The 26,887-nt window shown below is 44.6% G+C and overlaps 1 protein-coding gene across 3 annotated transcripts in view; it reads left to right on the top strand.

The window, feature by feature from the left end:
- BCAR3 (breast cancer anti-estrogen resistance 3) overlaps positions 1-26,887 on the top strand; it is a 130,568-nt gene that overhangs the window by 48,602 nt on the left and 55,079 nt on the right. For all 3 annotated transcript variants that reach the window (XM_019531088.1, XM_019531087.1, XM_019531089.1), the window contains one exon: positions 22,390-22,429. In XM_019531088.1, the coding sequence (XP_019386633.1) occupies positions 22,390-22,429 (40 nt within the window). The remainder of the gene's footprint in view (positions 1-22,389; positions 22,430-26,887) is intronic.

Consider the following 26,887-nt stretch of genomic DNA (forward strand, 5'->3'; position numbering starts at 1 on the left):
GTGTTAAACATCAAGTTAGTTGCCCATGTTGAAAGTCCTATCAGTCAGCTAAAGTAAGGCCTAATCCAACACCAGTTGTAGGATGATGTTATTACAGCAATGAAAAATGCATAAAAATAACTATAGCTGGAAAAGTGCCAATGGAAAGTGAAATGATAATGAGTATTTATGGAGCCTAATGCTCGAATGTTGAGCAACCCCAGCCCTGTAAGGCTTGTACTCAAACAGGGCCATGATTTCACACAGAGAAAGTTTTAGGATACTTCCTACTTGTTCCTAAGGGTAAAGGACTTTATCTGCCCCCAGCCTCTCCTCAGTTGATTTTTCTTCAGTGCACAATTTTTTGGCTGGTCCAAATATGTCTTTGCCTGTTCTGGTCTCCTGTTTATTTAATCCCTTCTGGGGGTTTTGTTACTTTTGAAGGAGTTAGATTTATTTTAAGATCTGGCTTTATAGGCACCAAGCCTTGTCTTTTTTGATTTAAAGATTTATAACTAGGGACCTACCAAATTCAAGGTGGCTGCCTGAGTAGGGTATGGGGGCCTGGGGAAATCATCCCATGCAGGGCCCTGGCCCCAGAGAAGTGCCGCCACCATTAGCAGCAGCGGTGGGATGTGGGGATAGTAAGCAGCTGAACACGGAGCCGCTGCTCCACCTGGCTCCACGGGCCACCCCCCCAAAGTGCAGGGCTCAGGGCAGTTGCCCTGATTTCCCCCCCTGGGACAGCCCTGTCTCTGGCTGAGGGGCACTGGAAGTCCTGCCCCCTGCCCAGAGATTGACAGATGGCCCCAAACTGGGGCTTATTAATGCACCAATTAATGGCTTCCCCATGCTTGTTCAGGGGATTAAGCCTGCAGAAGCCATTAATTGCCTCATTATTAAGCAGTCCAGGACATGGTTAATGGCATCCACTGGCATGATCAAGGCCATGGATGCCATTAACCCCATTCTAGACAGCCTGCTAACATGGCAATGAATGGCTTTCATGGTCTTAATCGGGGCATTGCTGCATTAGCAAGCAGTCTAGGATGAGGTTAATGGTATCCACAGGCTTAACCATAGGCCAGGAGGAGAGGCAGCTCCTTGTCCAGGTGGGTGAACAGGCAGGTAGAGTATAGCTGGGCATTTGCAGTGCAATGTGATGTGGGGAAAAAGGGAGGGGGGGTCAGGCATGTTTGCAAGCTCCTGGGCTGGCACCTGACTGGCTCCCAAACTGAGCTTACGTTAGGCACTCAGCCTCCAGTTTGTTCCCCCTCTCCCTCAAGATGCCAGGGCTTCCTGCTGTTTTCTGTTATACAGTTCTTCTTCCTTCCCCCTCCCCCCCACTTTGCTCACTGCTGATTTTTGTGCCTTTTTTCATGGGGACTGACCAAATTCACAGTTTCCGCAAAGATCGCAAATTCAGTAGGTCCCTATTTATATCATCAGACATAATGATGAATGCTGCATAAATAAAGTATTGCTGTCATGAAAAGACACTCCAGTGTTTTAATGAAGTGAGCAGTTACAATTGTACATCACTTAAGTGGTGTGTTCATAAACAACATTCCAATGTATTTTTAGAGAGGAAAAATTATCTTTACAATTTTGCACGCCCTTGTAAAGTCACCAAGTTTAGGTGATATTGCTGGCAATATCATAAAATGTCAAGTTTGGAGGAGGGGGTTGTTTTTGCTATCCATTTGAAACCAACTTTAACAGGGACTGGTATGAAGAACTTTGACTATAACTTGGGAGGTTATAGATTGGAGGTAACAGAGCAGCAGAAGGATCTGAGTAGAATGACTGAGCTGCCAGTGTGGTGTGGTCATGGAAAAAATGGTTTGTGTGATTCTAGAAACAGGAAGGTTTAGTACCAAGAATTGATAAAATCTGGCTTAGAATATAGTCGCTTCTGTTCAAAAAAAGGGTTAACTTGAATTGCCATGGGTGCACAGAAATGCTGCTTAGGATGGTTAGGGGAATGGAGAGCCTATTTTATGAGATTTTTGGCTTGTTTAGCCTGGTAAAATTTAAGGTTGAAAATGGACCATATTACTTTCAAGAATATAATCTAATAAATCAGAAAGGCGAGGGTAATTGTCAGGGATATATTATAGGATAAAATGGTAGACCAAATTGGTAGACCATAAATTGGCCATGAATATACTGGGAATTAGAAGAAAGCTTTTAACCATCAGAAGAGAAAAATACTGGAATGGCCTTTTGGAACGAACAAGTGGGAGCAAGAATCCTATGTTGTATTAAGATGGATCTTAATAAGTACATGGAAGGGGCAATGCGATAGGACAAGGGTAATCTTGTTGATTAGAAATGTACAGCTTGTGATGCGTGATTTTTCAGCGTTCAATTTGGTATCCTCAGGAGGGGCTTGAAAGGGATCTTGATTACTTTATCGGCTTCCTGCACGTACAAGACGTCTGATAGTGTGGGGCATCTTGATTTTGCTGTTGGTATAGACGGTCTAGTAGAGGAGACTGAAGGTAGAAAAAGTGATTTCCAGGACAGATGCAACATCCTGGTGGTAGGGGAGGTTGTACCTTGTTTGTATTGTAGTTATTCCCATGTTTTGGGACACTTACTGGTTGCTTTTGGGGACTAAGGAGACCTTTTTTTCCCCCCCCCTCGAATGTGGGCTATGTTCTCTCCCTGCCCCCAGTGTCAGATTTGCAAGGCCTGTTCAGGCAAAGTTTGTTGCATGGAGATGTGGTCAACTTTGTGGAATTGCATGAACAGGTCTTGCCTAGTAAATTCCCTGCCAGCAGGGGGACCCAAAGAATTTATCACCCCCTTGGTTGGCATGGCTCACAGTTTTTGAGGACTTTTGGCTTTTTCAGACTAAAGATCCTGAGCTTGTTATAGGAAGTTTAGAGTAGCATTGTGGTTTGTGCTGGGAAGGAGGGGCTGGAATGGATGTCCATGCTATCTTGTTGCCTGCAACTGGGGGGGGGGCTCAACCTCATGACCCAGGTTGCCCTGGCAGTCCTGTATTTGTATACCACTACAGCTTAAGGTACAAAATATGGGGGCATTTTGCTGCTTAAGTCAGTATGACTAAGAAAAGGTAGAGACACAGTTAGCCATGTTAGACTGAATTCAAGTGGAAGGCAGGGTAACCACATGGAAACTTTTATATTGTAGCTTGCATTATTTTTACAGTACAACTATTAAAATTTCTTCATCTAATCTTTGAAGGGAGAATGGTAATCTGAGTCCTGTGCTTGTGGAAAATCAGATCAGCTTCCATCGTACAGGGAGGGTTAACTTTAATTTTTATTAATAGTACTTGGGAACAAGCTACAATGTTGGTCAAGGCTGGTTTTTATCTCCTCCTATCGACCAACCCGTCCACCTGGGAATATAGTGTATGGGGCAATGGTCAGTGAGGTGTGGTTGCTTCATTCTTGTTCGGACTGGTTTTTTAACTTATTTGCATGTGATCAGAATGTGAGCAGTCTAAGATGTTATCAAAGGAAGAATGTGTTATGCACTGTTGCTTTCCACAGGTCTTCATTATGACCAATTACTGTACAAATACAGCTTGCTAAAGATGTACCTGCCCTCCTTGAGAGAACAAGACCTCCATATTATATGTATTTATATCTGCCACTGATGCCATTTCAGTCCTATTAAGAATATTGCTGCATGAGCAGTCTGAGCAAGAACAAAAGGGTCAAAAGGGAGAAGGACAAATGATTGTGTCTTGCTGAGAATGAGAAATGATGCTACTTAATCAGTACAACACAGAGGAGATATTAGGGCAGCTTGGTAATATTGCTTTCTACAGTCATGTTGGATACCTGGGTTCTGTGTGCCTAGTTGGTCTCCTTATCTTGTTAGAATAGGTGAGGAGTGATTATGCAAGCAGCTCTTGACTGTCTCTCTCACTGATCTTTAAAATGGATCAGTTGTTCCACTCCAGGACCTGGCAGCTTGAAGTGATATTAAAACTATGAATACGTGTACAAAAATGCTGCAGCCTCCCCAGATATTTATAGATCTGACACAGGATGACAGTCCTGATGCCAGCCATTTGGGGAAGATTTTTTTCCTTAATCATGTTGTATGAAGCCAGGCAGAAGTTAGTCTTTAAAGTGCCCCCCTGCCCTAACTTCTGCCTTATTCATATTGAACAGGACCTTACTCCAATGGCAGTCCCAATGGGATTTCTTAGGGGGGAAAAACTAGAAATTGCTAAGCAACATGACCTTTTTGGGTTTCCTGTGGTATGAATTTAATACCATCTAAATGGTATTAAATGGTATGAGCCATTTAATACCATCTAAAAAACAAGATTTTACATAAGTGGAGAGGGTGCTTTTAATGAACTCTTGTGCCACATTCTGATGCAGAGTTGCATTGGAATGAATGGAGCTACTGATTAAATGAGGCTCTTCATACCTGATTTTGATAAGGAAGGTGGACTTCTAGTACTGGTGACTACTGCGTAGAACTTTGAATGAATGAGAATTGCATATCCGTTTTTAAGACCATGTCTAAATAAGAGCATTCAGAAACATTAAGATAAATTAACTAAATGTGAGAAATAGATGCAGGTAAGTTAAAGCATGTTTTAAGCCCCCATGCCCCTTATGGGTTGTACCCATTCAGAAGTAAGTTAGTCTTATGCTATGTACGAAGGTACACTTTAGTACTTGCCTAATTGGGGTGGTTTGGGGGGAAGGCAGGGTGATGGGGCACCTGCCTCAGGTGCTAACTTGAGGGTAGGGAGTGTTGTTTGGAAAAAAATGACTGCTGCTGGGACTCGCACATTTGCATTTGTTTTTGCAACTGCACAGGCAACTAGAAGTCACCGCTTCAGCTTCATCCTGGACACCATCCCTACATTGCTGCATTTAAACTGTTTTGAAGGGGGGAGCTGCCACTTAGGAGTGTGCAGCTTTTACAGTGCAATAGTTACATTGACATGCTTTTGTGTAAAGCACCAGCAGTGCCTTGATCTCCCCTGCTTTTACTTCTGGCATATTGGAGGGCATTCCTGGTGTTTCATTTTTTCTACCTTTTTACGAGGGCTTCAAATACCATAGATTTCTAAAAATCACTAAGTGGTTGTCTGTAAACTTGAAGATCAGACTGGAAGGTGCTATTTTTGACCTAGTTTCAAATCTTAAATGTGCCTAATTATAGAAAACCACAGGCACATTACAGTTTGAAAGGGAAGAGAATTCTTCAAAATCTTCCCTGGAAAAGGAGGGGAGCAAAAAACCCCTTTCCAATCTATCACAACTCTACATGGCAAAAGTCCTAAGACAGTGGTCACCAACCAGCGGATCTCGATCCCCTAGTTGATCCTGAAGCCTCTTGGAGTCAATCTGAGGCTGGAGTGGGGGCCCAAGTCCCCCAGTGCATGCATACAACCCAACCCAGCAGGGCAGTCTGGGGGGGAGGGAAGGGGCAGGGGCTAAATCGAGGCCCCTGAGGTGAGGGGCAGTGCCGTAGAGGCAGGAGCAGGTGAGTTGAGTGGGGCCCCAGCCAGGTGGGACTTGCCTGCTGGGGAGGTGCAGTCCCAAATAATTTTTTCTCCCTCTGCCTCGATCTGCACCCCTTTCTCTCCCCTCAGACTTACCTGCTAGGCGGGGTGGAGAGGGGGGAGTAGTGGTGGTGGCACATGGTAGATCTTGGGTTGCTTTTAAATGCGAAAGGTGATTTCCGACTTAAAGACTGGAGACTACTGATCTAAGAAATGGGAACTGTTTCTAAAGCGGTGGCGCTCAACTTATTTGGACTCAAGGTGCCTCCTCAGAACATGCCAGCTCTGACTTCTTTCATTCAATATTTCTCTGTACTCAAACTAGAGCAATGTTTTCATTGCAAAGAACTCAGCAAGACTGCAACAGGTCAGAATGCTTTTAACATTATGGATTCCTACTTGAAATCTTTGGGTTTATCTTGTGAACTGTTTGCCATTGCATGGCACCTCATGGAACACTTGAAAGGATTTCACGGGCTGAGAATCTGCAGCACCCTGGTTGAGAACCACCGTTACAATAATCCAGAGTGGGGCTCTGTTGAACTAGTAGAGAGAAGCAAAATCAATCAAGTAACAACCAAAAAGTAGACTCTGATGCACATTAGCTGTTGGGAAATTAATCTTCTAGTGCAGCAAGGTATACGGTTTCAGCCTTATTCTTTACCACAGCAAAAAGTCCTTCATAGATATAAAAGGTCTAAGAATAGCATAGACTAAAATTACCACTATACATAAGAATTGTATCCGTTGTTGCTTTCACATGCTTTGTGTTCTCCTTTTAAAAAAAACATTTGCATAGCTCACTGGACATTTGCATAGCTCACTGTACTGGATCCTCAGTTGAGGAGCTGAACTCCATAAGAAAGGAGTTTCAGCTGGCTGTCAGTAGCACCCACATTGCCCACTGCCATGCCCTTATAGACAAATACGATCTCAATGCAAGTGCAAAGATTTGTAAATTCTCAGCTGTTCTCTCACAGAAAAGGCATGTCAAATTTCTGAAGATCATTCACAACAAATGAGAGCTTGGTCTCTGTTAGTTTAAATTTGGGCTTTATCTTTGATTACCCCCCGCACCCCATGGAGATCCAGCTCATGGAGCCTCTTCATTCCAGTGCTGTCCCTAGATCTCAGTTGAGCCATATGCCAATGGACCAGTCCTGCTTGCAAAGCAGGGGCAGCACTAGCGGGGAGGCTTAGGGGGACTAGTCACCCCAAAATCTGACTTAACCCCCTGTAGCTGCCCCACACCTTTCTTCCTGGGCTGCTGCCCTGTGCAGCTGAACCTGCCCCATTCCTCTCTCAGCCTGCAGAGGTGCAATGCTCCCAGCCTGCGGGGCCCATGCCCCACCTTTGTGTAGGCAGCCCCCCCTCAATTTTCTGTCTAGCCCATCTCATTCCCCCTACCAGGAAGAGGCTGATACTGCCCCTGCCACAAGGCCTGGGACACGCACCACACACAGTACCTGCTCCAACCACTCTAGGATCCTTGCTACATGTGGCACTAGCTACAGGACATGTGCTACAAAAGGTACCCCCCCAGCCAGTTCGGGATCCATGTTGCATGTGGCTCCCCTGGCCACTCTGCAGCTGTGCTGCATGCAGCTCACACCTTGGACTGGGCAAAATGGAGGGGCGGGCACGTCATGTGCAGCATACATGTCCTAGGACCCGCATTGCACACAGCTCCCATTCCAGCTAGTCTGGGTTCTGCCCCCACCGCCACCACATTGGCACAGTCCCAGACCAGGCAGGAGGTGCTACCTACAGTGTCCTAGATCAGCTGGGGCATGTGGTATGTATCCTGGCATGAGTGCCACATGTACTGGATCTGTCATGGGGTGTGGGGGGAGGGATGGGAGTTCAGGGTCTGTAGGTCTGATCCAGCCCGTGGGCCAGCACCACACCACTAATCCGGGCCATGGGGCCACATGAGTTTGACACCCCTAATTTAGATGATGATAGAAAAAGATGCTTAGGAACCATTAGCAAGAAATGAAATATTTAACAGCTATGGAGTGTGTTGAAAGTTACTTCAGTCTCCCCATTCTGAAACAAGTGCATCGTGCTATTTTTTCCTTCTAGTGCTGCATACAACCATCCAAATTTCCCGTTTGGAGCTGTGTGAATTGTTGCAGTGTTTGGGTAAATGGGCTTGTGACAATGTCTCATTCTGCTTGTCTGTAGTGGGTGTTCACCCACTACAGATTTTTTTTCCCCCCTGATTTCAAACATTTGGTATTCAGATTAAGCAATAACAGCTCTGACTATCTTTAAGAGTGATTAGAATAAAGTTCAGTATTAACTTTGGTTGAAACTAATGAGTTTTTTTCAGAACTGTCATACTGAATTTCACATAGTTTTGATATGAAACCATAAATTGTCCTATGGGCCTGCAGTAGGAATGAGATTTATATGAAAGGTTTATAATCACTTCGAAGGAATCTGGTCCAAGCTCCAAACCTGTGTGCTTAAATCTATGCCAGGCAAAATTTATGTCCTTGTTCATGACCTGTTAATACATCTCTCCCTCTGAATTGTTTTACATGGGTAAAACTCCTGCCAGACTTCCTACCAAGAATAAATGACAAAAGTGTCACAAGTAGCTTAGCATTTTGTGGCATGGAAGAAAAGAACTAGGTTTCCCCTAATCCTATAAATGCACATAAACATCACAAAACAGCTTGTTCTACAGTTGTGAGTATTTTAATGAATAAGAGAGTGCTCTTTTTTCCATGACTTCATGCTCATGCTGGACCTCTCCTAGGATGTGTTGAAACTTACCAGCTGCTAGGAATAATTATTCAAAGTTTTGCTTAGCATAAATTGATTTACTCCAAAGTGAAAAATTAATTTTCTGATGGGGAAGTATCCACTGTGTAGAATGTTCATGATTTTATGTAATTTTGAGCCTTGTTTGCAGGTCTTATTTCAAAAACCACTCCTGCTTTTACAGTTGCAGAAGCAATTTTCAGTTCAAATTTTATTCTGTAGTCTTCCTGACATTTTTCAAAAGTAGGGTCAGTCTAGTAAACAAGTTGAACTGTACTCTTGCAAATAATTTAACTTCCAAGTACTTTGTTTCAGTAAATTATGTAAAATGTGCTTAACGTCTGTGTAGTAATTCCTGAAGAATTGTTTCCTACCTTAACTTTGTTCTGTAGCTTTTTATGGAGTAGCACAGGTTAAAGTGTCAACTGTATACAGTTAGAACTCTTTTCACACGTTAATGTTCAAGTCCAGCTAGACTGTCTCATCTTTTTTTAAACAGCAATAACTTATAATCTTCACCTGTGACAGAGAACAGTTGGATTGTCACAACATGTCTGTACATACAATATAGACAAGGTCTTGCATTTTATGGCATCAGCAAACATGACCACATAAAAACAAAGCGTGATTTGTGGACTAGTCTTTATCATATATAAACATGGGCATATTTTTTTATAATACTGAATCTGATGTTAAAACAAGACATTGCTGAAAAACATTCATGCAATTTATTTTTAAAAGCTTCCTCCCACCCCAATTTCAGATTAAATGCTGTTAATTTCACATTGACTTTTCCATTGCTGTAGTAGGCAGTTAGCCTAGAGCACAGAATTTCAAGATAAGAAAAAACAAAGAGTGTAATTAGTTTATTAATTCTCTTGGCCCACGTGTTTTATCTGGATGGGGTTTGTGCACGTGTAATGACATATCTCAGAAATAATGTATTAAAAAATATATCGTGCAAATCTTTACAATGTGCTTTAATTAAAAAAACCAAACAAACCCAAAAAACGTTTTTATTTAGGCAACTATAGAAACAAAACTTCAACACAAGGGAGGGGCAACATGTAGGGTGCACATGGGTGTATGTGCACCCCCTGCAAAAAGGCACTACCAACACTATCAGCAGCGCCTGCAGGCAGCTGCCTTTTGCCATCCCACCGCCAGTGGCATCTGCAGGCAGTCCGTGATCCCTGCTGGTGGTGGCTGTGGGTGGTCGCTGACCCTTGGTTGGCACTCTACGTTACAACTATGCTGCTCACTTTCATGTGGAAAGATAGGTTACACTTTGTACATATGTGTGTACATATAAAAAATTATATTTTATATTTTAAATATTATAAATGTTTAATTTTAGATATAAATACACTTTTAAAAATTGTAATAGTAATTGGCAATTTATGCCCCAGTTCTGCAACCCGTGCATAGGCCAACTTTAGTGGTGGTCTGCATGGGTGCAGGGGGCTCAGTATGTGGAGACAATTCTGGAATCAGGACTTCAGTGTTAACGAGACCCTTGTCAGGTTAGCTGGGAGTCAGATTTTTACAAGGCTGAAGACAAATACAGAAGTTTTTCCTTTAACAAAAATTGATTTGAAACATGAGTTTCTATTTAATAAATAGTACCTTTAGAAATTTGAATGTTTCTGTAGACAGAGTGTACTGTATAGGGTAGGGGCACTTTGAATTTGTCACTGTCCTCTCTCAGGTTCTTATACCAGTCTTTCTCTCTCTCTCTCTCTCTCTCTCTCTCGTATCTCATTTGCCCCCTATTCTGCCATATGCTGGACACTCTTGTGTACAACTCTTTCCTCCTACCACCCCTGCCAGAGGCTCTGTCTCCTTCATTCCTCTTAAATTGTCCCCTATGCTGCTTTATGCCAAGGGTTCTGCGTACCCTGCATTCTATCTGGGTGTCCGTGCTTTTTATAGACTAATAAGGGGCAGTTTTAATGGCTACCATCAATTAGTTCCTTGATCTTTAAATACTTTTTGAAGTGATTGAAGCTGCTGATTCTACAGCCAACTCTCCAGATGTCCTGTTTGCCAATTTTCATCCAAATCAATAGGTTCCTGTTTTTGCCTAGGATGTTTCTCATAATTTTAAAGCTGGATCAGCTATGGCCTTTAAAACTTAACCAGGTTACTTAGAGAGAAGCATCATCAAATTAAGTGGGGCTAGAATTACCAATAAATAAATATGCTCTTGCAGTCCAGGCATTATTTATTTATTCTGGTCGCTGTACTTAAGAACCTAAAAGTGTAATTAACTATAAACAAATGCAAATTGACCAGTCTATATTCACTGTCCAAACTAAGAAAGTGTGAAATACACAGACAAAAGCAAGGTATATTTAAAATAATATTTTGTTCTACTATTTTAAGCCATTGATGTCAGCATACGGTCAGTTTATTCACATGCATTTTTCTGGCTTAAACAGGCCCGTGTCAGACTAAAAGGACATTTCCTGTGGTTTATGATATGTTTCCTATGCATGAGATTTAAAACCAAACTTTCGTATCTCATGAGGATATAATTTAAGGCGACTGCACATTACACATTTACAGACTTAGGGATGCTGAGGGATATGCTTATCCTCGCTGAAGTGCACAAGGTGGTTTGTGTGTGCAGTTCCCATTAGCAAGATAAGTCTAAATGGGAATGAGCCTCTAGTGAATTGTCCCTCTGGATCCATGTTCTCAATCTTGCCATGGAAATTTTAGCTGTGCTAAAGGAGGTAAATCTGTGCTTTAAGAAAACAATGTGCCTTGGCCTGCAATGTGTTTTACATTTTGAGTTAATTTACTGATGGTCTCTGGTTTTTGGTTTTGTTTTTAAAGTACAAAATGGACTTTTTCTTGCAAGTGTTTTCTAACATTGACACTAGTTGCTGGTACAGTTCTGTAATCCACAAACATCCAGACACTAAATATAAAAGGCTTTTTAGTGGAGGTACTCTTATATTTACACCAATAATACACAACTAAGGAACAAACAGTATCATAGGAAAAAAGTATCCATGTGCAAATTAAAAACAACAGTCACTTAGAGCATTTGCCCATAATTCTGCAGTCCTAATGTATAAAACTAACATCTGCTAGGACAGGGACTGTCAGCCTTTATTGACAATAGGCCACCACCTGCCACAAGGTCCTGATCATTTTCACATGAGTCATCTTACGTGTAGTTGTGAGAATGTGTTTGTGAGAAAACGCATGATTCAGTGGAAAGGATCCTATGCTATGCTAGTGCTCTGGCAGGAGATCTAGATGTAGCCCAGGCGGTGCAATGCCAGCTGGAGATTTTTCTTCATAAGTCTTTAAGCAACTCCTTAGACATGGTAAAAGTTCTGGTACATTTCCATAAACAGTTCTTCCTTTCTGCCAGCGTGCTTTAACATGGGGATAGACAAAATTATGGTCCTTGGGCTGGATCCAGCCTGTCAGCTGATTGGAGCTGGCCCATGGCTGTCCCTGTGGCACTGCACATGGGGCCAAGTCTGGCCTGGGGCGGCTAGTGTTGTGCTCCTGCCTACCCTGGTCCCAGCTCATGCACACAACTTCCAGGGGGGGCTGCTCCCTGTGCAGCTGCAGTCCCACAGGTGCTGCACAGGTTGTCTCACGTCTCAGTAGTGGCACCTCCCCCTGCCGCTGCCCCTTCTGTGCTGTGGCCCTCCAGCCCAGGGGGTGGAGCTGCAGCTGGGTGGTTTCTGCTCCTGTGTGTCAAGCTCTCACTCCAGCTCCCACTCCCAGCTGCCTTCCACCTGCTTCTTCCAACCAGTATGAGCAGCCAGCTGCAGGTGGAAGGTGGCCAGGAGTTGGAGCTGCAGCCCAGTGTGCTGGGGTAAGAGCCACCCAGCTGAAGCTCTTGTCCCGCTCCCTGCCCCTCCCAGAATGGTGGGGCAGGAGCAGGACAAGAAGCCACCAGCAGCAACCCATCCAGTAAACTGGATGTGCTGCCCAAGGCAGGGTTGGCAGGCACCAGCAGAAGTGCAATGCAGGCTGCTCCAGATGGAAGCTGATGGGGCTCAGCCCCACGCAGAATGCCGCATGGGCAAGTTCTGCTGCATGTGTCCCTCCTCCTTCAGCTGGCTCCCAGGACCTAGCACCCAAGCAACCTCCCACTCCCCCTCTACGCACATGCGCAAATGCTCCCCTCCTCTCGCACACACACCCCACCTCTCCCTCACTGCTGCCACAGGGCAGGGGCATGCACAGAGTGGATCGCCTGTCCAGCTCCCAAACACTACTCCCTGCCCGCAGCCCCATCCCACATAGAGTTGTGGTGGGTTGTTGCATGGAGGGGACCCAGCCCATGACAGCTCATCAAAACTCTCTATGTGGTCCCCAGGCCCAAATAATTGCCCACCCCTACATTAACTCTACTCCCTAATTTCTCTGGCCTTGCCCTGATCTTGGATCATTAAAGATCTAAAAATGAGTTCTTTCTCGTTTCTGCTTCCTGCTTAAGGTCAGTCTTCCAGCAGGTGTGGAGGAGGTTCTTTTCAAGGGTATCCCCAGCAGAGGTAACTAATAAGACTAGTCAGATAAGATTTATAGGGTTAGCAGAAATGAAAAGTTAAATGAAAAAACTCCCTAATATTTTTCCTCCCCACAAAGATTTTTATAAAAATGTCAGGTGGGACAGACTTGCTGTTGGGTACCAGGGCCTGTATGGTAGCTGGTCTGCTCTGCTGTGGGAAGGTGTCCAGTTGTAGCAGAAGAAGCAAAGCAGCCATCCCTGGAAATGGGCAGTCAAAGATTAAAGAATGTTCTCAAATCTTTCCTTGAGACTGTGCCGAAGGACAAATGGACTGCCTGTTTGGAAATCAACCAGAGACGGCATGTGGAAAAGGATCATCATTTATGGCTTACATCTGCAGGCCTCCTGAGCCAGCAGCATACCGTTTCTTCCTTTTCTCATTCTTCTCTGAATCCTAGAGCAACTTGCAAGCAATCTTGTTTTGGAATTGGACTCCCAAATAGGAAAGCCGAAGCACTGTGCTTTTTTTTTTTTTTTTTTGGGGGGGGGAGGGGAGAAGGCCAGTGTGCACGTGTGTGTTTCTTTTAATACAGGGGTATGAAACATATGTGGCCTCACTGGCTGGATAAGTGGCATGGGACTGGTCTACTGGCTAGTTCAGGCCTATGGACTCACTCCAGGATCCACGTCGCATGCAAAGTCGGCCAGTCCATGCAGCATGCAGTGTCCCCCGACCTGATCTGGGACTGTGCCACACACAGTGCAGGTCCCGGACTGGCTTGGGAGGGTCACTTCCTGTGCTGCACACGTCAGAGGCTGCTTGGGGAGCAGGGAACACCTCATGGCATGTGGATCCCGGACCAGCTAGAATGATTACTGTGTGTGAGTCAGGTCTCAGGACACATACACATAGCCCTTCCGCCCACCCCACTCCCAAACCTGGGCAGTCAAGGATGCATTCACTGCTCCCCCCCCCCCAATTCAGGACATGCATTGCATGTATGATGAAGGGGCTCTGTGGGCCACATCCAGCCCATCAACTGTATCTTTGATACCCCTGTTTTCAGATATAGAAATGCTTTCCTTTACGGTGTGTGTGCATTACAATATGTATGGATTATTTACCATTCCACAGAACAATTTCTGGTCTGACATGGAGACCATCAGTAGCAGGTATTTGTCTGTCTCTCAAGACAATAGAATTATGCCAAGTGAGAAGTTGGTGTGACCTCTCCAGGACGCAAAAACCTGGGCAGGGTATATGGAGACACTGAGCTGTCCACACGCCAAAGTCCGCTCTCGGCCTTGCTGGCTTAATCCAAAGAAAAGGGAAGTGCCAGTACATCTGGAACCGGTTCAGCTACGGAAGTTGCCAGATCAAAGTTCATCTATGTATCCATCTGTCAGGGCTTACTCCTAAAGTGGCTGCCAACCAGGGTTAAAGAGCAGAGTCTACCCTGCCACAGAGTGGACTTCAGTTCCACAACTTTTTGGCAGCGTTTCTTCACCGCTGGTACATCTGAAATAACTACATTGAACCATCTCACAAAGTTGCTTCCAGGCCACTATATTCAAAACTGCTTGCAGCAAGGGAGATGGTTGTTAGCCAAGGTGCAGAGGCTATGCTGCAGGGCGAGACGGTCCTAAACCACCCCCTTACAGCAGCAATGAAATCTGTTGTGTTTCAAAGCCATGCCAGAGCATCTTCAAAAGGAAAAAGAAACATCTCGCCACCACTCCTGAGATATCCTGAAAACTTCAACAAGAGGCAAGCTCGCTGCTGTTAAAGGCCATGCTCCATTTCAGGAAATAACTTAAGACAAGTTAAAATATATTCCTTTCAGCTTGTTTGTACAGTGTGTTGGTGAATGTCACCTACATTTCATGGTTTAAATGTAAATCTCTAGGTGAGAAGCTGCCTTATTAGAATTACTTTTATCTTTTACCAAACTAAACAGCTTTTGCCTTACAGGACTAATGACCCACTCCTACATAAATGTACTTGTGTTTAAATGGAAATGGAGCTTATCTGATCATTAGGAAGCCAAACGTATAATGTAAATGAACAAGGGAACCCACAGTTTACATGCTGTGGGACTCAGATTGCTCCCCCTAAGGCTTCTATCCTGCAGGTAAACAAAGATGACTGGAGAGCACTACAGAGTCAAGCTAAATTGAAAGATAAGCTTTAACCTTATTTGAAATTTAATAAGAGAGTTGATGTGTACTTGGTAGCCGTGTTGGTCTGAGACAAAAATGCATACAAAAAAACTAGAACTCTTGGTTCCAAAATGATACCTTTTATTAGACCAACTGAAAAATGGCAAGAAAACTGGCCTTTTCTGCAAGCTTTCAGGATCAAAGTCCCTTCGTCCGGCTCTGGGGAAAGTGTAAATGGTACAAGGTGGTAAAAAGTCCCCATAGGTGAGGAAAAAACTTAATTTTTGCACAGCGGCAGCTAAAGATGAAACATGGAAGATGACAAATTTTAGCCAATTTTGGATTTTAAACTTCATTGCAGAACAAGTTTTTTTACCTCCCTGCCTGCCATCTGACACCTCCAGGGCAGGAATTCTACCTGAACTACATGTCAAAGAGCTACTCAACACAGCTCACAAAGACACTCTCATGGATCCAGAGGGACAGCCTTCCATCTTCAGTTCCCTCTGTACAAAAATGAAGTTTATTTCCCACCTTAAGGAGACTTTTTACCATCTTGTACCATCTACACTTTTTCCAGAGCCTGACAAAGGAACTTTGTTCCCAAAAGCTTGCAGAAAAGGGCAATTTTCTTGCCATTTTTGGTCTAACAAAAGGTATCATTCTGGAACCAAGAGTTCTAGTTTTCTGTATGTCATAAGAGAGTTGGAGAATTTAGTGCTATTTTATTTAAACAAATGTTCATTTGCAGTTTGTTTTTAGAGGTGGCTGTGATTGCGCTTTCTCCCACCCGACCTGTAGCCATTTGAAAATAGTTTTTCTGTAGATGATCCGATGAAACAGACTGGGTAATAAAATCAGGTTATGTGTTTGTGCAGGGTGATTAGGAGTGCTGGCATTTTTGGTTGTAATCTTGTACATTATGGATTTATATTATTGTGTGCATGCAGCATAGAGAGCATTCTATAGTGATTAGCTCAGGACTGAGAGCTTAGAAATATGGCTTAGGCTAGGGACAGACATTCAGAAAGCTGGAGCCTGAATTGATTCAATCTTTGCAGGTTAGTCTAACCTGCCTAAGCTGAACCAGTTTGTAACAGAACAGACATTCTCTCTGGACTGAGGCAATGCAGGCACAGGCCAGGAGCCAGGGGGCACTAGGACAGGCCCTTGGCTGCAAGGAAGCTGTGCTGGGGGGGAATGGGGGGGGGTTTGCCAGTCCAGGCTGAACTGGCCAGAAAGGGATTTAATTCCCCCCCTCTATCCCACCAGCAGGGACCCAAGCCAGGTCTGCTAGGCACTCCCCCCTTGCTGCTGCAGAAATGGGGCACCATGACTCCTGAGGCAGAGGGGACAGGGAGAGGAGTTAGTCTCCCCTCTACCTACACTGGCAGCTAGGTCTGCCTGCCGTTGCCACCACGCTCCCTGCCCCAGAATAGGCCCCCTATGATGGAGGGAGGAGGAATAACCCATGTCTCTGCCCCCACCACTCCAAGGGGACCTGCCAGCCGGAGTCTGGCCGTGCCCCTGCCCTGCCGCTGCAGCAGGAGGGGGCAGGGCCCTTGTTGGGGGCAGCAGCCCCTGTCATAATGTGGGGGAGCGTGAGCCCCTTCCTGGTGCGGGCGCTGCACTGTGGGGCCAGCAGAGCTGTTGTGGGCTGCACACGGCAGCGCTAGGGTCTGGAGTGGGTCAGAGCCCTGCAAGCCCCGCCGTAGCACTGCCACACCCTGCAGCAGCTCTGCCAGCCCCACAGAGTGGCCCCTTCTGAGAAGGGGCTTGCACTCTAGGAAGCCATAACAAGCTGCTTCCTATCACAGTCACTTGCCTCTCGCTATTCCAGCTGCCAGACAGGGGCAGGGCCTGACCCCTGCCGCTTGGTCTGTGCTCAGGGCAAGCCCCGGCCTGGCAAGAGGGGACTTATTCAGGCACTGTCCTCAAGTACAGGCTGAGCTGCAGCCAGGCCGGGCAGACCCTGCTATGGTGCCAGCAGCTGAATAAGCACCCTCCTGCAGGGAGGGGCCTTCCCTGAGCACAGAAAGGCCCCTGGCACTATAGTGGGGTCTGCCCGGCCCACTCACTGCCACTCTATGGTCAGGGCCACCCCCCTCCCAGCAGGAGGGGGCATATTTAGCCACTGGCTCTGAGCACAAGCCAAGTGGTAGCTGCAACTGGGCTGGGCAGACCCTACTGGGGTGCCAGCAATCTCTCTGCTCAGGGCAAGGCTTGTCCCAACAGGAGGGGGTTTATTCAGCCGCTGGAACCACAGCAAGGTTTGCCCGGTCTGGCCATAGTTGCCACTCGGCCTGTGCTCGGGGCCAATGACTGAATAAAAGTCCCTTTTTGCCAGGAGGTGGCTTGTCCCAAGCACAGACTGAGCAGCTGGGCCCCACCCCCATCCAGCAGCTGGAGTGGTGAGTGACCATGATGGACAGCAGCCTGTCGTGGCTTCCTGGAGCATAAGCCCCTTCCCGGCGGGGGCTGCTCTGTGGGGCTGGCAGAGCTGCTGCAGAGTGCGGCAGTGCTGCGGGGAGCTTGGAGGGCTCTGGCCTGCTCCGGACCCTGGTGCTGCTGTGCGCAGCCCACCACAGCTCTGCCAGCCCTGCAGCACAGCATCCATGCTGGGAAGGGGCTTGTGCTCCCCAACATTGACAGGGGCTGCTTCCCCCAACAAGGGCCCTGCCCCCTCCCACTGCAGCGGTGGGGCAGGGGCTTGGCCAGGCAGGGCTCCTGGGGCGTGGACAGGGAGTGCGGCAGTGAGGGTGGGCAGACCCAGCTGCTAGTGGGAGTAAACTCTTCTCCCTATCACCGTCTGCCTCAGAGGCCATGGTGCTGCAGCAGTGAGGTGGGAGTGCCTGGCAGACCTGGCTCAGGTCCCTGGTGGTGGGGTGGAGAGGGGGGAATTAAACTGCTCCCGGGCCAGACCCTGCCCCTTGCCTGTCCCTGCTCTGGCTGCAGAGCAGAGGGGAGGGCCAGCCTGGCTGGGCTAGAGCAGAGAGCCCACCCCAGAGAGCATGCCAGGATGCTGGGGGTCTCTGGTTAATTTTAAACCAGCAAAGGGTCTGGGACAGACATTGCATAAACCAGTTTGAGCCAAATCAGTTAAGTCTGATACTACATTCGACCTGGTTTATGTCAGACTGGTTTCAGCCAGTTTGAAACTTTTATGTGCACTGAAGGTAGGGACAGGCATTCAAAAAGCCTGAGCCTGAATTGATTCAATCTTTGCAGGTTAGTCTAACCTGGCTAGGCTTAAATTAGTTTTGTAACTGGACAGACATCCCAGAAATGCAGGCACATGCCTGCAGGGGCTCAGGCTAGAAACCGGGGGGTCGCTAGAGCAGCCCTCCCTTCCTTTGGGGTCACTCGCTTCATGGAGCTGAGGGGGGTCATAACCAGGCTTTGGCAGGAGCCCTGATTAGCCCAGCGGGGAATTGATAATAGTGTTTATCACCCAATAAAGAAAACAACAGAGGGACATTGCCAGTTACTTGTTGATTTTGCCTGTTGATTCAGCACAGACCATAGCCAGCATGTGGTCTGCTAGCTAATGCACAGATAACTCTCTGCAAGTTGGTGGGCGGGGAATTCCTGCTTAGCAGGGAGTGGTGAGGGGAGTAGGGAAGCAGCCCAGAGGCTCTGAAGCTCTCTCTGGCCAGGGAGCAGAGGGGAGGGACCAGGCTTGCTGTGGAGCAGAGACCCCCACCCCACCCTGCCCCACCCAGCCCAGAGACCATGTTGGGATGCTGGGGGTGTCTGGTTTATCTTAAACCAGTAAGGGGTCTGGGACAGACATTGTATAAACTGGTTTGAGTCAACCAGATAAGTTTGATACTGCATTCAAATAAGTTTATCTCAAGCCAGTTTCAGCCATTCTCAGACTAGCTTATATACACTGAACATCTGTTCTGTTACAGGTTTGAACCAGTTTCTGATCACTTAAACCAGTTTATGTATAACGTTTGTCCCTAGCCTCAATGTCTCTGCCATCTGTTTGCTGCACAGCTTTGGCAAATTGCTTAACCTCTTTGCATCATTTCCTCCACTTGTAAAATAGAGCTAACAGCACTTTCCACTCTCATTGTATTTTACTAATGTAAAATCAGGACTTGCCAACTTTGTTCAACTGATGGATGATGCACAGACTTTCAGAGTACTATATGGGTAGTACTTTTGCTGCTCTGTAACAGATAAAGGTTTGGTTTTGGTGTGTGTTTGTTCTAAACTTCAAGGAGCTCGTGCCCTCTCAAGCCAGAAAGCTCTGTAGTCTGTTCACAATAGAATGATTCCCCATTTCTAACAACATGAGCTGCTTACAATTGTTTTAAAAAAGAAAAGAAAAAGGCACTTTAAACTCAGAGTGCTCCTGCACCAAACCCAGCACATGCCCAAAAGCAGCATCGTGCTAGATGGACCCAGCTTGCCCAAAGTCTGTATAGATCGGGCACTTCAGTGGGGCTTTTATTTAAAACTGATTCAATCAGCTTTAGGTAAAAGCACCAAAAAGCCCTGCTGAAGCACCTATCTATACGAACGCTGTGGAGCCAGGTTGAACTAATGCATTGCTTCTTTTTGTTTGTTGCTTTGTTTTTTAACATCTGTAAGAGGCCAAGGTGATTAGCTGTGTTAGTCTGAAGTCAGGCACAGAAGGTAGGTTAGGGTGGCATCCAGACAAACATGGACATGCAGTATGTGGCACTGCAGACCTGTCTGTGGTGCTACACATTGCACAAGCTGGCATTCCCCATGCTGCTATCTTGCAGGTGTTGCCCGCGCAGCTCTCTCTCTCTATGCTGCATGGAGAACCCAGTGTCAAAAAAAATGACACCAAAAAAAAACTCCACCAGGGTGGTGCATGTGGCAGCTGGGCTTGCTGCCCAAAACTGGAGCCTGGCTGGCCGGAGTTGCTCCAGCTGCCAGCCAGGCTCCCAGCTGTAGGAGCAATGTGGCTGCAGCTCCCCGAGGCCCTCAGGACCTCAGGTAAGGCTGCTAGAGCCAGCACAGTTGCTGGGCTGCTGTGGCCAGCCTCCCCTACCACACCCAGGGTAACCTGCTGCACACCAGAGGGTGCATGGTACAGGTATTTCCTAGGGACAAGTAGCAGCACAAGGTGTGTCACTGCTACTTGTCCCTGGGGAAACAAGCGCCCGTGCTTGCGTGGATGAGGCCTTAGAGTCTAACTGTTTCAGAAAGCCAGATTGCCAGAAATTGCGGGGGTTGGGAGGGAGATGCAAATTCATCTTTTTCCTCAAGTTGTTTTAAAAAGCAGTTTAATGTACTGTGCCAAATCCTATTCTCACTGAAGTTGGCAGTAAAATTTTCATTAACCTTGCACTGCGTGGAATTTTAGTGAGTAGATTACGTACAACAACAAATACTGGTGCAAACCTGGTAGGTGTGCTTTCCCATAGTAGAAGCATCTCTGGGGGTATTCTGTTTTCCCCATTGTTGTGTTTTGGATTTAAAAGTTGAGAGACTAGAGAAGTAATGTAGATATCATACAATAGCTTAGTTTATTGAGTTTAAAGTTAGATTTAGACAGCACAAAAAAGCTGGAGGCAGAGAATTCCAGGAAGAGTCCAGAGAAACTCAACGCCTGCACATTTTGAAGTTACATATCAGGTTATATTGTCATAACAACTTCCCACTGTACTGGGCATGGTCATGATCAGTAACCTTCTAGAAAGTTGACCCCATCCTGGCTGTAATGTCAAATCAGTATTCTCTTGCAGGTATTCCTGAGTTTGGATTAATCTGTTTTGAGTTCTTTTTGCTTTTAAAACCTTTAAGTACCATATATGCCCTTTTTTCCTACAGAGGAGTCTAAAGACACCCTTCAGGTTTGGCACTCCAGTCCAATCTTCCTCCAAAAATGTTGCAAATACTTGTTCTTGTGCTTTAATTGTATTCTGCACAGAGTTGTAATTATGATGATTGGACCTCCTAGTAGTATTTTCCATCTGTAAACATGAACAATAACCAAAGAAGATGCATTTTTTAAATCTAGAGTCCCATTGATTTGACACTCTGTTTCCAAGGCAAGTAGACACAGAAGTGAATATTATGTAATTAGTTAGTTTTGTTTGTATACAGAGCATACAAGAATTGCATCGCTATATCATTCCAATATATATGATGCTGCAGATAAGTCAATCCCACAATTTCAGTTTCAGGTTTAGGATAAACAGTTAAAAAAAATATATATATATATAAGTCAGTAATTAATATAATAAAAGGCTTAATCTGTCTGTCACACTCTTGGAGCACTCTGATTGGTTGTTTCAGTAACTCAAGTGCTCCAAGAACGTTACGGACAGGAGGCGGTGGTGGCAGCACGGCAGAGCGCTGCTATGGGGACAGAGAGGATGGATGAGACCAGCATCACTGGCCTTGCGCCCACTCCTTCCCCCCTGGCCGTCCTCCCTGCAGGTGGCAGCAGCACCTTCCTCTTTGCAGGTGGCTGACGGAGGGGGACAGAGAAGGTGATGGGGTCAAGCTTCCCCCCCCGGTCCTGGGAGGCGGTGGGGGGCTAGGGTTAGGGTTAGCAAGCTTCCCCCCTCCTCCATCCCAGCTCTCCAATTCTTGATGGACAATTTGCTAGTTATCAGTAAAGACCTTGAGTTGCTATTGCCCTTGCAAAATCCTACAGGAGAATTGGGATCCAAAATATTAACCCACTAAATGCTAAAATAACTCGTTACATGCTGTCAAGTTGATTTTAATAGCCCTTTTTGGAGGTGTGGAAGAAGGGACAGGAAGACTAGGAAAGAGAACTCTGAACTTGTAATCAAATACAGTAGGGTTTTTTTCCCCCAATTAATTCCCATTCTACCCCCAATTCCCAGAGCAAAGCTTTATAAGTATAAAATTTGAAAGGTGTTTATTTTCAGTTTCTATCTTTTTGCATTGTCAATGTCTAGAAAAGGCATTGATAATTGTTTAGAAAAAGTTTCTATTTCTTCATTTGAATTCAGAAGCACTTGGAAATCTGCCTTTTTAATTGCTTTTAAATTATTTTGATGATCACACATTCATTTAAATAATGGAGATTTTTATGTGTTAGATGAAGTTTGGGGGAAATTTCTTCAAAAGAATTTAAAGCATTCTCAAATAAAAGATTTGCTTTTAATTTTTTTAATGCAGAAAGCCATCTTGCTTTTTAAAGTAGAGCATGCCCTTCCCTTGCATAATATTCAATTTCAGAAAACATTTAGTGTTACAAAGGACAGAAATATAGCTATTTTTAGCCATCTGTTGAAATGTAGTCCTCTTTGTTCAAAACTGTGTAATGAGTTCTCAGATGAATTAATAGAGTCAACAGTGCTGACTTTCAGGAGGGAAGCAACACTTAAAGACATTTTGCTAAACTGAGCACAAGACATTAAAGTGAAAACATATTGATTTTTATGTAGGTTTTTTCACTAATTAAACATATTACTCTTAAATAAGAAAATATTGCACTCACTGCTATATTTTTGCTTTGTAGAGATCAGAATATGCTGGATCCAGCTATGGAGTATGTGAAGGTATAGTATCAATTTATAACTCTTTCAAGTCCTTCCCCAAATATTTTGTGTAAATACATGACTGTTGCAAATTGTGAATATGGTTTTCCTGTGCAATCAAACAGTATTACAGTCTGAGTTTTCAGACCGAGAAAAGGAAATTAATTACATGTTTTGAAGCAAACACTAAAAATAGGTTGGTGAAGTACTTAGTAATCAGCTCGGAAACCAGGAATTGTTTCTTTTGGACAAGAGTATACCCTGAAATGGCAAAGTTTATTTTACTAAATAGAGACTATTTATAAATATAATTATTTTAATATATATTTTTCAAACTAAATTTGATTAAATGGGCTTGTTTTTCCTCCCTATATGGTGGTTTTTTGGGGAAGGTAAAAGAAGAAATGGGGCATACGTCAGAAGATACCCCCAATATGTCAAAGTTAGGCCTTTATAGCTTTCAACAATATCCTTAACGTAAGTATAAATTCAGCTGTGCTTGAAAAAACAGCAGCTTTCATGGAGTTAAAATCTCCTGTTGTCAAGGCTCTTGATCAGTAATGCTTAAGATGAGACTGAGGTAGTGCAAAAAGCATGTAAACAAATTGGGCAGTGTTTGAGCACACACTTCACAACTGTGGCCCAAATGACTTGAGAGCCAAACTCCCAGGTGAAGTTACACATTACACACATGCCCACACTCCCGTTTTAGTATAGTCTGTTAAAGCTCCTTAATTTGTGCTAAGTGGCTTTTGAGCATCTCAATTATGCCACTTCAGGGAAGGGTTAACCTTGGGCCATGCTTACCTGATTTGTAATAGGGTAACTTCAGTGTGCTCCACAGAGATAATACGAACAATTTGCAGTCTTTCAGCATCCCAGGATGCAGTGCTCCCAGCCTCCTCCCCCACAAGGAGGTGTAGCGCCCAGGTGTCCTGATATATAGCTTTCCCCTTGCTCATCAGCCCTCAATGGCAAGTCGGAGCTGTGCAGGCAAAAAACAGTATTAAGCCTTAACATGTTTCACCGCCCATTCTAACTATTAACGCTGCTTAAAATTCTACAGATTTAGTATGGTCTGAGGGTAACATGTAACTTCACCCTCAGTGTTTCCAGTGTGTCTGAAATAATCTGAGACCAAGCCACACCATATGTTTTGTATCTTCCCTCCACACAACATCCAGGTTTTGAGAAGTTGCTTCATAACTTTGGATATGCCATATCAAATGCAGTTTAATATGAACACTTACATGCACTCTAGAATAGGCTCTGGCAAGCAATGTAGAAACACCAAAAGAAGCCCTAGATATGGTATTTTGCGGGGTATAGAGTGCTTCTCAAATAGCGTTGTGTGTCTTTCCATTGAAGTAGCCCTCTGAGATCTTAAGGGATTGTTATTTCTCAAAAAAAGCATTATGCTTTAACAATGAATCCAAGGTGCAAAGAAGATGAGGGGCTGAAGTGTGGCTTTACAGCTGTGAAACTGAAAGCTGAGTATTGCAGGGAAGTTAGAGGAGTTACCTCAACATTTACACCAGGGTTACTTCATGTGGAATCTCACCCAAGCCTTCTGAATTGGTGACCCTGCTTTATATGAAGAAAGAAAGCAGATGCGAATGTTATGTTTTATAGCTGACTTGCTTATAAAATATATGTGCCTTTCTCTGCTGGGATTTAATACTTACTATTTCAGTTTTCAGAGGAGACAAATTTCCCAGAAAGGTGTATGATTATCAATAAATGTGTATGGTATTGTTCTCTTTTGTAGAGAAATGTGGCTCCAAACTCCTATAGCTGTAGCTATTTTGGCTAGCTACTCAGTGGAAATTGTCATTAATTTCGTATTCCTCAATGTTCTTTCATAGTATTATGCTGTTATGATTGCAGTTTCGTTAACATGGCGTACAAAAAGAACAGGTTCTTGACTTGCTGATTCTGTAGTGTATTTGTCTTGGTGAATGATAAAAAGATAGTAAAAACCCTTCTCCAGTAGGAGCATCCCATCTTTTTGTCAGTAATTAAGGTGTAGACTTGAGTCATTAAATCACATTTTGATCTGCCTTAGAGCTGAGGCTGGATACTTCGTACCTGGATGATTGTCTATATCCCTCCCAACTATACAGTTAGTCCAGTAAAAGATATTGCCCACAAGCATCCTTGTGTCATAGATATGTATGTGCTCTGGTGGCTGGACAGTGGCAGCTGCTGTCTGCCAGCCGAAGTAGGTAAGTGTAGACAAGCCTCTAGAACAGTGTTTCTCAACCTCATTAAACTCAAGATACCGCCGGAAAAGGCCAGCTCTTAGCTTTGACTTTTTGACTACAAAAAGATAATAGAGCAATTCTTCTGTTACAAATAAGCTTGAAAGACCATAAAAAGTCTTTTTTGATGCTATGGATTCCTATTTTAAATCTCTGGATTTATCTTTTGAATCATCATGAAACCATAGTTCAGAATTGCTGCCTTAGCATAAGAGTTTTCTGATGGGGAAAACTCTTCAGATTGTAAACAGCTATTTAAAAAAATGAGAATAAGACCTACACAAGGCCTGAGGCTAAATCAATTCAATCTTTGTGGGTTAGTTTAAGCTACATAGATTGAACCTATAAGCAAATAAACCAGGCATTCACTTTTGATTCTGAAGGGGATCTGGGACAGAAGTTCAATAAACCAATTTAACCTAATTCAGTTAAGCCTGATGCTACTAGGGTTACCATATTTCCAGTTTCAAAAAAGGGGACACCTCTGGTGGGGGGGAAGAAGGAATGGGGTATATGATTGTGGGAGGGGCAGCCTGTGCCCTGCCCCTGCCCCTCACTCCCAAGCCACAGCCCCCCCCCCACCCTGCTGCTGCCCCTCACTTCTGACCTACAGTACCTTGTTCCCCACACCATGCTGGTATCCCTCGCTGCCAACCCATAACCCCATTGTCCCTGCTAATACCCCTCATTCCCGACCCACAGCCCCCTGCTCCACCGAGCCCTGCTGGTGCTTCTCACTCCCAACCTGCTGCAGCCCCAGAACTCACTCACTCTTACCTGCCTACAGCTGCTGGGGCCTGTGTGCAGACCATGCAATTCCCCAGCCTCCAGTTGCCTTCCCCCACCACACCCGGCCCCAAGCAGCTTCTTGCTGGGGCAAGCCAGGAGGTATCAGGAAAGCAGAGGCAGAGCAAATTGCCAGACATTTGCTGATATTTTTAAAAAACTGCATGGACAGGGATGGGAGGACCCTAAAAGAGGACACGTCCAGGAAAACCTTGAATGTATGATAACCCTAGACTACATCTATCCAGGTTTATCTTAAGCTGGTTTCAGCCATTTTGAAAGCAGTTTATGTGCATTGAACTTCTGTTGTGTTATAGATTTGAAATGGTTTCCTGTCACTTATACCAGTTTATGTGTAACTTCTGTCCATAGCTGAGAGGGATACCTTGTTATGAAACATCAGATGACAAAAATTGTCTTGAATTCTATGAACGTCACTCCTAATCTTGCTGTGCAAAGAATGGAGAAAACATCTCAAGAACTTTCAGTTATTTTTCTTTGTATGTGAGAGTGAAGAGAAGGAGTTGTACCCTTAGAAATATCAGAGAGTTAAAAACAAACATAAAATTTATACAGCTTTTAAAGTTCTCTCAGCTGTTTGGTCAAATAATGCTGCCAGTGGAAAGAGGTAAACTGTGTTGAACTATAATTCTATAAAGTCACTTAAGCTTAATGCAGTCGCTTTTACAGCATCCAGTAGTGCTTCTGTCCCCCACTGTAGTTTGTATTTGCATTACAAGCTTGTTTGGCAAGAAGCACAAAGTCTCAGTTTACTTTGTTTTAAGCTCATGAAGTTGAAGCAGGCTCAGGATTTTCCTTTAGTTACCTCACCTCTTCTTATTAGGTAATCTTTGACACATTTGTCAGAGAAGGAAAATACATTGATAAAGGATAAACAAGGAATAATCCTTAAAAGTAGGTAAAATGGTGGTGGGGTGGGAGGAAAGAGCAGTAAAAAAATAAAAAGGAAACACTGATTCACCAGTAAGAGTATTTCCGAAGTTCTAGCCACGAGCAAGATAATTTTCCTAAGGCTGAACTGTCTGATGCATGCAAGCAAACATAGTTCTTTGCCTCCTAGGCCTTCCCACAGAGAAATGTTGGATGGCTGAAAACAAATTTAAATGTAAATGTATGTCCAATCAAGCTTTGGAGCTAATGACACAGTGCCCATTACCCAAGGTGGTTATATTTCTTCATGTTGCCTTTTATCTACTTTTTGTTTGATTAGTTAAACTGTACACCCTTTGGAAATAAGGGCTTTGGCCTAATTCTGCTTTTATCTACTCTCTATAACATAGAATGCTGGTATATATTTGGATCTCTCATCCTGAGATAGTCTGCTCACTGGCCGTGCTACCCAAATAATAGTAACACATCCACCTGCATTTGGAGGGCAAAGTGGGCGTTGGTTACCTTCAAATGTGGTCCC

Source organism: Crocodylus porosus, unplaced genomic scaffold, assembly GCF_001723895.1.
Source record: "Crocodylus porosus isolate Cpor-Errol unplaced genomic scaffold, CroPor_comp1, whole genome shotgun sequence".
In the NCBI taxonomy this organism is placed as follows: domain Eukaryota; kingdom Metazoa; phylum Chordata; order Crocodylia; family Crocodylidae; genus Crocodylus; species Crocodylus porosus.